General features: G+C 43.5%; 1 protein-coding gene across 5 annotated transcripts in view; it reads left to right on the forward strand.

Annotated features, from left to right (window-relative positions):
• The first annotated feature begins 2,401 nt into the window (after nt 1–2,401).
• ENTPD4 (ectonucleoside triphosphate diphosphohydrolase 4) overlaps nt 2,402–13,437 on the forward strand; it is a 34,127-nt gene continuing 23,091 nt past the window's right edge. For 2 of the 5 annotated variants that reach the window (XM_030312387.1, XM_030312388.1), the window contains exons 1-5: nt 2,404–2,562; nt 5,568–5,689; nt 10,809–10,907; nt 12,475–12,672; nt 13,178–13,383. In XM_030312387.1, coding sequence (XP_030168247.1) covers nt 10,900–10,907; nt 12,475–12,672; nt 13,178–13,383 — 412 coding nt within the window. In that variant the 5' untranslated portion in view covers nt 2,404–2,562; nt 5,568–5,689; nt 10,809–10,899. Of the gene's footprint in view, nt 2,563–5,567; nt 5,690–10,808; nt 10,908–12,474; nt 12,673–13,177; nt 13,384–13,437 lie in introns of all 5 variants that reach the window. The other 3 variants (XM_030312386.1, XM_030312384.1, XM_030312385.1) reach the window with 3 other exon arrangements.

Consider the following 13,437-nt stretch of genomic DNA (forward strand, 5'->3'; position numbering starts at 1 on the left):
TTGCCATAAAAGGGCACTGAAGTAGGGATCAGAACCATCGGTACAGCTTCCCCCTCTGTGTCCAGATCTTGGGTGAGTCACTCAACCTCTCTGGGTCCAGGTTCCTCAGCAGCAGAAGGAGGTAGTTTGAAAGAGTGTCTACAGTCTCTTGGGCTGGAACATTCTATGGCTTTATGATTCCAATGTGGAGCAGTAGTAAAAAAGACAGCATTTACTTCTAAAGCACAAGGCTCCCTGGTCACTGCTAGCTTTCTTTCATGAACAGTATCAGAATCTAGGGATGAAACATTACCCCAAAGAGATGATCCAGGCTGGTGCTAGACCAAGAAGGATTCTGCTTGAAATATGTAACTACTAGTTCTTTCCAAGTTTGTTTTACTTGAAAAGGGAATAGTGTAGATTTTTCCAGGGCTCTCATTTTAAAAAAACATTTTAAAGTGTCTAGGCTGGCTGGTCACTTCCTATCCTTGGATAGCAGTGTATTCACCCGTTTAAAAAAAAAAAAAAAGAGGAAAAGGGGAACAGAAGCTGTGATTCTCAATGACTCTTCCAGGTCTGTGACTTCAAGGTAGTTTTTTGTCGAGCTAGAGAGAGTGGCCTTGAGCTAAGTGCAAGGCCATGGGTCAGTCTCAGGAACTCACCCTACTATTTCTTCTCAGAACCATTGTGTATGGGTGAGGTCCGTCTCCCGAGAACAGGCTCTACCGCCTAACTTTTGGCAAGGATGAAATCCTGGACCTTGAGAGAATCACTGGATGAGTTTGAGCCTTAGTTTCCCCATCTGTAAAACAGGGATAGCTACTTATTTCACTTAGCATCACACTCTCTATCTCCATCCACTCTGTTGCAAGTGGCAAGATTTCATTCTTCTTTTGTGGCCGAGTAATATTCCATTGTATATATACCACATCCTCCTTATCCATTTATCAGTCAACAGACACTTGGGCTGTTTCCAGAGTTTGGCTAGTATCGATAATGCTGCTATAGCAGTGTTAAAAACACTGGGGTGCATGTATCCCTTTGAATTAGAATTTTGTATTCTTTGGGCAAATACCTAGTAGTGCAATTGTCAGATCAGGGTGGTTCTATTTTTAACTTTTTGAGGAACATCCACACTGTTTTCCAGAGTGGCTGCACAGTTTACATTCCCACCAACAGTGCACAAGGGTTCCTTTTCCTCCGCATCCTCACCAACACCTGTTGTTTCTTGTGTTGTTGATTTTAGCCATTCTGACAGGGGTGAGGTGGTCTCTCACGGTGGTTTTGATTTGTATTCCCCTGATGGTGAGTGATGTTGAGCATCTTTTCATGTGTCTGTTGGCCATCTGGATGTCTTCTTTAGAAAAATGTCTGGGGCACCTGGGTGACTCAGTCGGTTAAGCGTCCGACTTCGGCTCAGGTCACGGTATGGGAGTTCAAACCCCGCATCGGGCTCTGTGCTGACAGCTCAGAGCCTGAAACCTGCTTCTGAGTCTGTGTTTCCCTCTCTCTCTCTCTCTCTCTCTGCTCCTCCCCTCCTCATTCTCTCTGTTTGTCTCTCTCTCTCTCTCTCTCTCTCAAAAATAAACATTAAAAATTTTAAAAAAGAAAAGAAAAATGTCTATTCATGTCTTAAGCCCATTTTAATTGGATTATTCATTTGGGGGGTATCAAATTTTATAAGTTCTTGATAGATTTTGGATACTAACCCTTTATCAGATATGCATTTTCAAATATCTTCTCCCATTCCATAGGTTGCCTTTTGGTTTTGTTTATTATGTCCTTAGCTGTGCAGAAATTTTTATTTTGATAAAGCGCCAAAAGTTTACTTTTGCTTTTATTTCCCTTGCCACAGGAGACATATCTAGTAAGAAGTTGCTATGGCTTATGTCAAAGAGGTTAGGTCCTGTCTTCTCTCCTGGGACTTTAATAGTTGTAGCACTAAATGGTACACCAGAAACTAATATTACACTGTATATTAACCAACTGGAGTTTATATAAAAACTTAAAAATAAAAACAGGCATAGCTACTGAAAGAATTGTAAACATATCAAGAGTTGAGCGAAAATGCCTAGACTTTGTCAGATTTTCAAGTGTTATTTTCCATAATCCTTGGGGCACCAAGGAAAGATCACCTGGTTATCACAAGCGCATTGCAGCTTCCTGACTACCAGACTGGCTACGACCCACAGGCGGTAGCCAAGCCAGACTTACCTTTACTTCTGTGACACCGCTGTCACCTTAGGCACTCTCAGAGGCGAGCTGCCCGCCGGTCATTACCCTGGGAAGAGCTCTGCACTCCACGCCAATCATCGGGGCACAGGCCCCGCCCCTGGCGCAGCCCCACCCCCCGCGCCGCGTTTCTCTCCCCTCCGCCCCCACGGCGTGCGCGCTCCGGGAGCGGGCGGTGACGCGCACGGGCTAGAGCCGGGTGGCGGTGCGGCTCCCGGAAAGGAACGGATCCTCCAGGAAGCCGGGTCCGTGTGGCTGCCGCTGCCGCCGCGCTGCGGTGGCCGTGATGCGTTCCGCTTGCAGCTTCCCGCTGCCAGGGGCCCCGGCCGCCAAGTCGGGCGCTGCGAGCAGGTGAGGCGGCCTTCCCGGCGCGGACGAGGGGAGGGCGAGGAAGCGGCCGGCGGGGCTGGGACGGTTGGAGCGTGGGACGCGGCGGAGCGGCGAGGGCCGCGGACGAGCCCTTGTGCCCCGGGAGCCCTCCCCGCGCCTGCTGGCGGTCTTCACGTCCGCGCCGCCCCCGCCGCCTTGGCCGCGCGGCCACATCCGGGCGCCCCGGCCGTCAGCCCCCGTGACCCCGGGCGGCAGGTGCTCTCCCCCAGCCCCTGGCAAGAGAAAGCTGGCAGCCGTGCTGTCGCGCCGGCTCCGGTGACCACGCTGGATTTTCCCTCTCGCACACGTAGTGTGGGCGGATCTGGCCCCCACTGGCGGGGGACCTGGCCAGGGAGAGGGGATGCTGCACGACTGGTTCTTGCTTGTCGCCTTTCCTAACATTGGTACTTTTCAGCCTCGGTTTTGCCTTGCTCTGTTCTTACTTTTATGCTTTAGATTGCTCCTTGGAAAAATGGAACTAATCGGGCAATAAAGTGACAGTGAGAGCAGTGTTTCTCAAACTTGAGTAATGCGTGGACGCCTTTTAAAGGGACAGTTCTCATTCTCTAGAATATGTCCCAGAACTCACAGGGAAACCCAGACTCCAGTTAGGTGAACAGCGGTGCTCTCAGAGAACATTGATCACTATTGGGAAAGAGAAGAGATGCGTTACAGTTCGGGAACTTCCGTGCTAGAAGATAAACTAGAAGTTACTGAAGAATTCTAAATTAGAGACTCAAATCCCTGGTTTAATTTTACATTGCAGCGTTTACTGTGCCCTTCTTTGTGTAATGAACATTTTCCAACCTTGGAGAGGCCTTCCAAGAATCCTGTTTTTTGTGTTATCTTGTATTTGATGTTATTTTGTCTTTGTACCAGGTTTTTTCAGTTTGACACAGTAGCAGAATTACAGAACGTAGTACTAATTTGTATTAGTGGTTTAATTATTTCTCTCTGTGTTTGTGTTAACATTGACTAATCACTTGTGTTTGTTACATATTGAATCCATGGCCTACATTCTTCCACATCCAATGTCAATGCCTGATCTCAACCTTTGTGCCTATAGTCTACAGAGAAGAAACAAGAATAAAAGTGGATCTAAGGATGTATATTCTGTACATATTTGTTCAACATGTTTACTTAAACTACACTTGGGTGCCTGGCTAGCTCATTCGGTAGAGCTTGTGACTCTTGATCTTGGGGTCGTGAGTTCAAGCCCTCTGTTGGGTGTGAAGCCTACTAAAAAATAAATAAAAATAAAACAGCCTACGCTTGAATAAAAAGATTTCAGAGTGTGGGAAAACGTGAGAAAGTAAAACAGGTTAGATCTTGGCAAAGAACAATATGGACTTGTGCTTTGAAAGAAGTGTAGTGTTGAAAGCAGGACATACTAGAAGAAGGGATATTATTAGTAAAGGCCAGAGACAAGAATGAGAAGAGTGTGTGGGGGCAATAAGAGACCCACCTTTCTAGAACAGAGAGATGTTCTCTGGGGCCGAGGAGAGAACAAGTTGATAAAATAAGATGGGCCTAGTCGATGGATGTTACGGTTTCAGATGCCACCCAAGCAAGTTGGTGTTGACCTGTAGGCTCCAGAAGTTTCTTGAGCTGATCATGTTTTGAATGTAGCATTTTGCACAGAGGTGTTTCTGAAGTGCGGTGTTCATAGTAAAGCCGAAGGTAGGGGACCTGCCTAGAATCTGTCTTGGTAGTAATGTCTGCTGTGGTCATTTTAGATGTGTGGACTAAATGTGATGTTTGAAGAAGAATTGACAGGCCCCAATAAAAGGTGTAATAGGTAGACCCACCGATAAGTAGGCTTCAGAGTTAAGAACCAGGTAGCTCCAGTCACGGTGATTTCCCCTCTTAGGCCTGGAGAATTTGGAAGGTGGTATTAGTTTCTGCCAAGAGATCATGACCCCAGCCTTGGACTGAGTGAGTTGCAGTAGCAGGGTGGCAGTAAGCTCAGGATGTGGAATTGGAACTTGAGGAAAATCAGAGTTGCAGATTTCAGAAACTGCAGAGGTAATGCCGGAAGAGTGTGACTAGAAAAAAAGTCATTTAAAATAGGGACCAGGGGCACCTGGGTGGCTCAGTTAAGCATCTGACTCTTGGTTTTGGCTCAGGTCACGATCTCATGGTTCCTGGGTGTGAGTTCCACCCGGTCAGCTGCTGTCATTGAGGAGCGTGCTTAGGATTCTCTCTCCTTCTCTCCCTGCACCTCCTCCTCCCCCCGACTTCTCTCTCTCTCTCTCTCTCTCTCTCTCTCTCTCTCTCTCTCTCTCTCTCTCTCTCTCTCTCTCAAAATAAATCAATAAATATTAAAAACAAATAGTTTGGGTCCCTGGGTGGCTCAGTTGGTTAAGCATCCAACTTCAGCTCAGGTCATGATCTCACACTTTGTGGATTCGAGCCCAGCATTGGGCTCTGTGCTGACAGCTTAGAGCCTGGGACCTGCTTCAGATTCTGTGTCTCCCTCTCTCTGCCCCTCCCCTACTCACGCTCTCTCTCTCTCCCTCTCTCTCAAAAATAAACAAACATTGAAAAAATTAAAAAAAAAATTTTTTTAAATAGATGTTGAATAAAATATAGATCATAAATGCAACTATGCATTCTTAAAACAAAAAAAAATGAATTAAGTTATTTTGCTGTCTTTTTCCCCACAAATGAGTGAGGCACAGAGTGCTTCACTTTGGTTGCTCACTCTCCCAAGACCGTTGTTTCCTACAAGTTCTGCGTAAGTGTTTGTGGGCCCCTTTGATTGTTCAAGATCCTCTTGTAATCCTGTGATATTCATATATTCTTTCCATCATGTCTTCTTACCTTTTCTTACTCACAGGCCTAGCTCTTCCAGAATCTCATTTGCCTGTGATTTTTGTTTGCCTGTGATTTGAGAATTTGCTAATGTCTGTTATGTTGCATGCTGCATTTTTCACCAGGGAGCCATTTCACTTTGCAATTAATATTGTTTTCACTGTTTTCCTTAGGATTGACAGTGAGAAACTGACAGACATTGAACCATGACCCCATGAGCTTCACTCCGCTAAAGAATGTTCAACTAAGGAGGGCCCCACTAACTGAAATCATGAGTTAATGGATCTCTCTGGTGGTAGGTCTATCTAACACAATTTGGGCCTTTTAAAAACGGGGCAGTTTTACGTAATATTAGAGTTTGCCTTGCTAAACTCAGGTGCCAAGATTCTTAGCTACAAATACAATTGGAGTTTACATTTTGAGATCAAATTACCATATTGCTGACTGCTGGGTAATATTTGGCCATACTTTTGTCCTAAATAAAAGTAATTACTTCAGCAGTTTATAAGCTGTTCTGTTTTCTTCTGTCTTTAAGCACAGTTTTGTCAGTTACAGAAATATCTGTTTATCCTTTTTGTCAAAATCCTCACATATCTCAAGACAAAGTTCCAAGGCAAACATCAGATTAAATAACGTTTACTAAGTTTGCTGTAATCATTCTAAATTTTTTTTAATGTTTATTTTTTGAGAGAGAGAGAGAGAGAGTGCAAGTGGGGGAGGAACAGAGAGAGAGAGTGGGAGACAGAATCTGAAGCAGGCTCCACGCTCTGAGCTGTCAGCACAGAGCCCAGCGCGGGGCTCGAACTCACAAGCAGTGAGATCATGACCTGAGCCGAAGTTGGATGCTTAACCAACTGAGCCATCCAGGCGCCCCAGATGTGCTATGATCATTCTAAACAGTGCACCTTCTGCTTTGAAATGTGTTCTTCTCTTTTCTCATCTCCCATCGGAAGTATACCTCTCACCTCCAGGTATCTTTTCTGGTTCCCTAGCCTCCAGTGTGCTCTTCTCTGAACTATTATAGGAAGAGTCGGGATAATTTAACATTGCCTTCTGTTACTCTCTTGATTATTTTCTGGGTATTAGAATTTTCTCTGTAACCAGTGTGCAAACTCCTCGAAATCTGGAGCCAGGTTTGTTACTTCTCTGTGCCCTTTGTATGCCCTCCTAGTTCTCATCATTAAGCTCTTTCTTCCCCCTAGGACCTTGACTTTAAGCTGTTAACTAGAATATTATTTTCTTTTGTTCTTAGTTCAGCTATCACATAATTATCGATCTTAAAAAATGTCCAGATTGGAATTCCTATGTCACGGTTTTTAAGGTAGGCTTTCTTGATAATGTACAGAAGAGGATTTGATGCTGAAAACTGGAGAGATCAGTGGAAGGTAGCTTGGTAGAAATAGTTCCGTTGTCTTTTCTGGTGGTACAATTAATATATGCCCTTTAAGAAATAAAGGCAAGCCTAGGGAAGAATAGGCTAGAAATAGATGATCTATTATCTCACTACTTAGCAATAACCAACCACTGTTAACATTTTGGTTTCTGTTCTATCCCCGTCTTCCTGGGCATGCGTGATGCGGTTTTTTTCCCTTAATATATCATGGGGATCTTTCCATGTCAATAAATACAGATCTGCATCATCACTTTTATAATAGTCTCATCATGTTCCACTGCCTGAATGGACCACGTGTAACGTAACCCACCCACTGCAATGCACATTAGTAGCAGTGTTTTGCTGTTGCACCCAATACTATCATGAACTTCTTTACACATATTTTAGTGAATTTACCCTATAATTTCCTAAGGTTGAATTTCTGTAAGTGTGATAGAGCAGAGGGTAAGTCTCTTTAAAATTTTCATATGTGTTACCCATATGCCCCCAGAAGGTTAGACCTATTTAGATTCTCCCCAACAGTGTTCTCCTTTGTCAGCAAAGTATTGTCAGACTTTAGTCTCCACTAATCTGATAATTGTGAAGTCTTGTTTTTATTTATGTTTCTCTAAATACTAACGAAGTTACATTATATCAGCCATTTGTATTTCTTATTTGGTTAATTTCCAATTATCCTTCTTTTTCTAATGCATTATTTCTCTTATTTAGAAGAACCTTTTATATATAAGGGATATTTACCTTTTTCATGTATGTCACAAGTAATTTTCCCAAGCTTTGTCTATTTGGGAAGGGATTTTTTTTTTTTTTTTTAATTTTTTTTTCAACGTTTGTTTATTTTTGGGACAGAGAGAGACAGAGCATGAACGGGCGAGGGGCAGAGAGAGAGGGAGACACAGAATCGGAAACAGGCTCCAGGCTCTGAGCCATCAGCCCAGAGCCTGACGCGGGGCTCGAACTCACGGACCGTGAGATCGTGACCTGGCTGAAGTCGGACGCTTAACCGACTGCGCCACCCAGGCGCCCCAAGGAAGGGATTTTTTTTAAGCACTCATAAGTCTTAAACTCATATGATGTATTTTCTTACATTTATGGTTTAAGACATTGATGTCAATTGTAGAAAAGCCTTACACATTCTGAGATTGGGTACATTTCCATCTTAACATTTTAATGCATATTTTTAACATTTAAATTTTTGATGGAGTGCCTGGGTGGCTCAGTTGGTTGAGCCTCCAGCTCTTAGTTTCTGCTCAGTTCATGATCTCATGGTTCATGAGTTCAAGCCCCATGTTGGGCTCCACACTGGCAGCAGGGATCCTGCTTGGGATCCTCTCCCTCCTTCTCTCTGTGCCCTTCCCCTTCTCACTTGCTCTCTCTCTCTCTCAAAATAGAGAGATAAACTTTACATTTTTGAACCATTGGAATTCTCTTAAATGTTGTGATGCAGTTATCTTACCATATTTAAATGCTAAAAGGCAGCTACTTTATAAAAACGCATCAAAATTCATTTAAACATGTCAGTAATTGATATATTTTTTCTTTTTTGTGTAAACTGTTAAGTCAAATATTGTTTGTCTCAAACTTGGGGTACATGGTACAATATGGATGCCATATTGAAACCTGAACTAGTTAAAGTGATTCTTCCCCTTTGTCAAGTAGGCATTATTACTACTTATCACCCTATAATACCTTTGTGTGTGTGTGGGTGTGTGTGTGTGTGTATGTGTGTGCACGCGCACGCACGTGCATGCACACAGTAACCCCTCTACTGTGTTATAAATCCTTTCAGGGCTGGGTCCATATCTGATTCATCTTCATATCTCCCATCCCAGCCAGCCATGAAGCAGACAGTGCTTGCTCATCACTTGTGTGACAGGCACTGGTCACTGGGGAAACAGAAGAATAAGAGGCTGTCCCTGCCAATGAGAGGCCTGCCGTGTAATGAGAAAGTCAACCACAAGTGTAATACTGTAGCTCACTACTGTCAGGAGCAAATGCTCTGGAGATAGGAGGAGGACTAGGGAAGCTTTCACAGGGAACTCAACGCCCGACTTGTGTAGCAAGCAGTATTTAGGAATACCAACAGATGAACCTGTTGAGAGAGGCATTCTAAAAAGAGGAATGGGCATTTCAGTGACCCGCTGTTTGTGTTTAGCATGGCTAAAGCATAGGGTATGTATCTGTCTAGCCTGTCGGGATAAGACTAGAAAGACAGGGACGAGATCAGTGCAGTCTAATGCAGAAGCTCTGTGTGGCTGTTGAGCACTTGAAATGTGGCCAGTGCAACTGAGAAGCTGCATGTTTCATTCTAATTACTTCAGCCACACATGGCAATGGCTACTATGTTGAACAGCACGGGGCTAGATCATGAGAGCCCTCCTTTACTATCCTAAGGAGTTAGGACTTCTTCCTGAGTGGGAGAGAAAAGTCGGGAGGTGGGAAGGTGTCAAGATTCCTGGTTGTTTTGAAAGATCACTCTAGTGTGTCAATTCTCAACCTCTTTGGCCTCCAGAACTCAGAAACTTGACTTTTTGCCAGACACTTTCCTAGGGTCTGTGATGTTGGGAACGCAGCAGGCAACCAAGCAGACAGAAATCTGGCCCCCTGTGGAGCTCGACACCTGAGCACGAGAAAAATGCAATCACACAGTACGTTGGGGGATGAGGATGAGAGCATGGGTTCTCCTGCTGGAACCTCAGCCGTTTTGCATATGATCATCTTTTGTTGGCAGTGTGACCTTAGGCAAGGTACTTAGCCCCTCTGCCTCAGCTGTAAAATGGTATACAAATAGTGGCTACCTGTGGGTCATTAAGAAGAGTAACTTGATATTTGTAAATAAGCAGGGCCCAGCACATAATAAGTTCTGTATAACTAATAAATAAGTAAACGCTAAGGAGAAAAACTAAGTCAAAGGAAAGAGATGGGTGGAGGGGACAGCTTGCAATGATGGTTTGGGTGGCCAGGGAAGGCCTCCTTGAGAAGGTGACATTGAGTAAAAAGTGAGGAAGTGAGTTGCACGGATGATTTCTAAGCAGAGGGGGTAGCACGTTCAGAGGCCCAGAGACAAGGAACATAGTACCTTTCATGGTACTTTGTGCATAAGAGGGATCTAACGGTCATTTATCAGGTGAATGGGTATTTCAGATTCCCGTTGAGTTTAATCATTTTGCCTATCGCCTACCTCCAACCCCCACCCCTAATCTTCCTTAATTCAGTACCTGTTTGGCGACCTGGTATTTTGGGTCACTGATTGGCTTTTAGGTAGAGAGCGACGAACTAGTGCTAGACTATTACCATCTCTTTTTCGATTTTTTTTAAATTTAAATTCAAGTTAGTTAACATATAGTGTAGTCTTGGCTTCAGGAGTAGAACCCAGTGATTTATCTCTCTGTCAGTCAGAGAAAGACAGATTTCATATGATTTCACTCATATGTGGAATTTGAGAAACTCAACAGATGAAAATAGGAGAAAGGAAGGAAAAATAAGATAAAAACAGAGAGACAGGGGGGCGCCTGGGTGGCGCAGTCAGTTAAGCGTCCGACTTCAGCCAGGTCACGATCTCGCGGTCCGTGAGTTCGAGCCCCTCGTCGGGCTCTGGGCTGATGGCTCAGAGCCTGGAGCCTGTTTCCGATTCTGTGTCTCCCTCTCTCTCTGCCCCTCCCCCGTTCATGCTCTGTCTCTCTCTGTCCCAAAAATAAATAAACATTGACAAAAAAATTAAAAAAAAAAAAAAAAAACAGAGAGGGAGGCAAACCATAAGAGACTCTTAAATAGAACAAACTGAGGGCTGCTGGGGTGGGGGAGATGGGTCATATTACCATCTCTTTTGATTTAGGCTTGTATCTCTGACAGCATGAAATTGACTAAGAAGTGTATTGCTCTCAGTGAGTTCTTCTAACGGCTTCAGTGCAAGGATCACGTACCAGATCGCGTGTGGTTGGATTCAAACACGTACTTGGTAAAACAACATTGATGTCTTCTTGGATTGTGCCGTCTTTGTGATTTTTCTCGCTTTCTGGAACAGGAATGCTCTAACTCCAGGAGGACCCCATCGTTTCTGTAGTGGTGTGTGAGGACTGACTCCTAGAACATTGCCCGGTCTCTGACCCATCAGCATGGGGAGGTAAGTGATGGTGTCTAATCACTGACACTCTAAAACCCAAGATTTTGGTGCCACAGAGACAGGTCTGGAGAGGAAAAAAAAAAAAAAATCTAAATTCCAAGTGCAAAGTGTTCAAAGTTACGCTACACTTGTGTTTTAACACCTTTGTCCTTCCAGGCCTTGTTGGGGTGCTTGTCACAGGAAGAAAGTGGTCTTGCCAGGTGGATTTTCTAGGGGTTAATGTAGCTTACTGTAAAGGGCATGCGTGTTGGAATCTGTGAGGAGTGCATTAAGCACAGGGTAACTGTAAGCCTTGAGGTGTGGGCAGGGACGACAAACTCCATGGAGTGGCCCAGGGACTCACAGGGAGACTAGAAACTGTAAGTGGAAAACTCCATTGGGTTAGCAGGCTATCCCCCCCTTCTGTGAGATATTTTAGTCCAAGAAGCACTCTTTAAAGGGAAGAGTGTAGAAATTAACCACAGAACAGTAACATTTATTCTAAAGGTTGCAAGGTTTTTAAAAAAATTTTTTAATGTTCATTTAATTTTGAGAGAGAGCAAAAGACAGAGCAGGAGTTGGGCCGGTGGGGGAGGGGGCCAAGAGAGAGGGAGACACAGAATCTGAAGCAGGCTCCAGGCTCTGAGCTGTCAGCACAGAGCCCAATGTGGGGCTCGAACCCACGAACTGTGAGATCATGACCTGAGCTGAAGTCGGCTGCTTAACCAACTGAGCCACCCTGGCACCCCGAGGTAGCAAGTTTATTTTAAGTCCAATAATAATCTCTCATTCCTGACATAAACTAAGAAGAAAAGTAGGGTTTTTTGTTTTGTTTTGTTTTGTTTTGCAAAAATGTCTCAGAAATATTTCTAAAAACACAGGACATACAAAGCTCATTTACTTTGTTATGAGCATGTCGTTAAAGATGCTATTTTTGTCCCATTTTCTCACGCAATCATCAGGGAGAAATTTGCCTTGGAATTCGGTGTTAAGAAAAGCTTACTCCTCCTGAGCTATTTGTATGTTTCTAATTTAATGGGCAAGGTTTTGGCCACTACGATGCTGAGCCACCTTTGCAGGCCTGTCTTATTACACGTATTTCTTTGTACTAGATTGTTTTTTGGCTTCATCATCCTTAAACCTGACTTTGTTATACATTTGTATGTTTATCGTGTTGAACATACTCTTGTAAATTGTTTCTAGTTCTTTTTTTGGAACAAAGCAGAATAGAAATAATAATCTACATAATGTCAAGGGGGAAAAAACACCATCAGGACGTAATTCTCATTCGTGTAGTTTTATAATAATGAGTTACATATATAGTGGTTATGTATGTAGTTACATATAATGTAGTTATATAATACTACTACATGTAGTTACATGTAGTAGTTACATATAATGTAGTTATATAATAATGAGTTCCATAGCAGTATGGAAGATACTGGTTTACAGACCAGTATACTGGCTTACTACCAGCAAGGAAATAGAGGTGGCTGAAGCCAGAGGCCTCCTTCCTTTGGTATCAGTTTAGGTGAGGAGAAGCCACTTTGGAGCAGATTGCTTAAAAATCTGTGTTTTGGAATTTTAGGATCGGCATCTCCTGTCTTTTTCCTGCTTCCTGGCATTTTAGCATCTCTCCAGTGGGGTGTCCTCGAATTCTGAATACCAATCTACGCCAGATTATTGTTATTAGTGTTCTGGCTGCTGCTGCTTCACTTTTATATTTTTCTGTTGTCATAATCCGAAATAAGTATGGGCGGCTATCCAGAGACAAGAAGTTTCAAAGGTAAGAGAAAAAAACATTTCTTTTCCAGATGGGGTGCCATACGTCCATTTTACAGCTTCGAGACTTTTGGGATTAGGTTGGAATTTAAGAAGCATGTGGCTGTAGGAAACAGAATCTGTACTGAATACAGCATGGCGTGAAAAATAAAACTGTTTGAAATGGTGTAATCATTAACTACCAAACCCACATCATACGAGGATTTAAACATAAGCTTTTTCTGTGATATCTTTTAAGCTGATTTTTCAGTTAATGTCCATGGCTTGGGAATAGTTTTGCTTCTCAGTGCTTGTTTGAACTTCTTACAAGGAATAATGACTGTGTATCTGATTCAGATAATCCTTATCGCTGTCACTTGTTTTGAGTCTTCAACTGTTTGGCAGTTGTAAAAATGGTATTGTGGATCAGCTTAGAATCTGCTGCCTCGACATTATGTATTGCATTTGCTTGGTTAAGGTTTAAGATGATCATCTTTGCCTCACTAAGAATGTTCATTTTTGTAAACAAGGTACTTGGCACGAGTTACTGACATTGAGGCCACAGACACCAATAACCCCAACGTGAACTACGGTGTCGTGGTGGACTGTGGTAGCAGTGGGTCTCGGATATTTGTCTATTGCTGGCCGAGGCATAATGGCAATCCTCACGATCTGCTGGATATCCGCCAAATGAGGGATAAAAACCGAAAGCCAGTGGTTATGAAAATAAAACCCGGTATGTAAAAGATAGATATCTGACTGGTAACCTGCTTCTGCCCTTTCTTCTCCG

This window comes from Lynx canadensis, chromosome B1, assembly GCF_007474595.2.
Source record: "Lynx canadensis isolate LIC74 chromosome B1, mLynCan4.pri.v2, whole genome shotgun sequence".
In the NCBI taxonomy this organism is placed as follows: Eukaryota; Metazoa; Chordata; class Mammalia; order Carnivora; family Felidae; genus Lynx; species Lynx canadensis.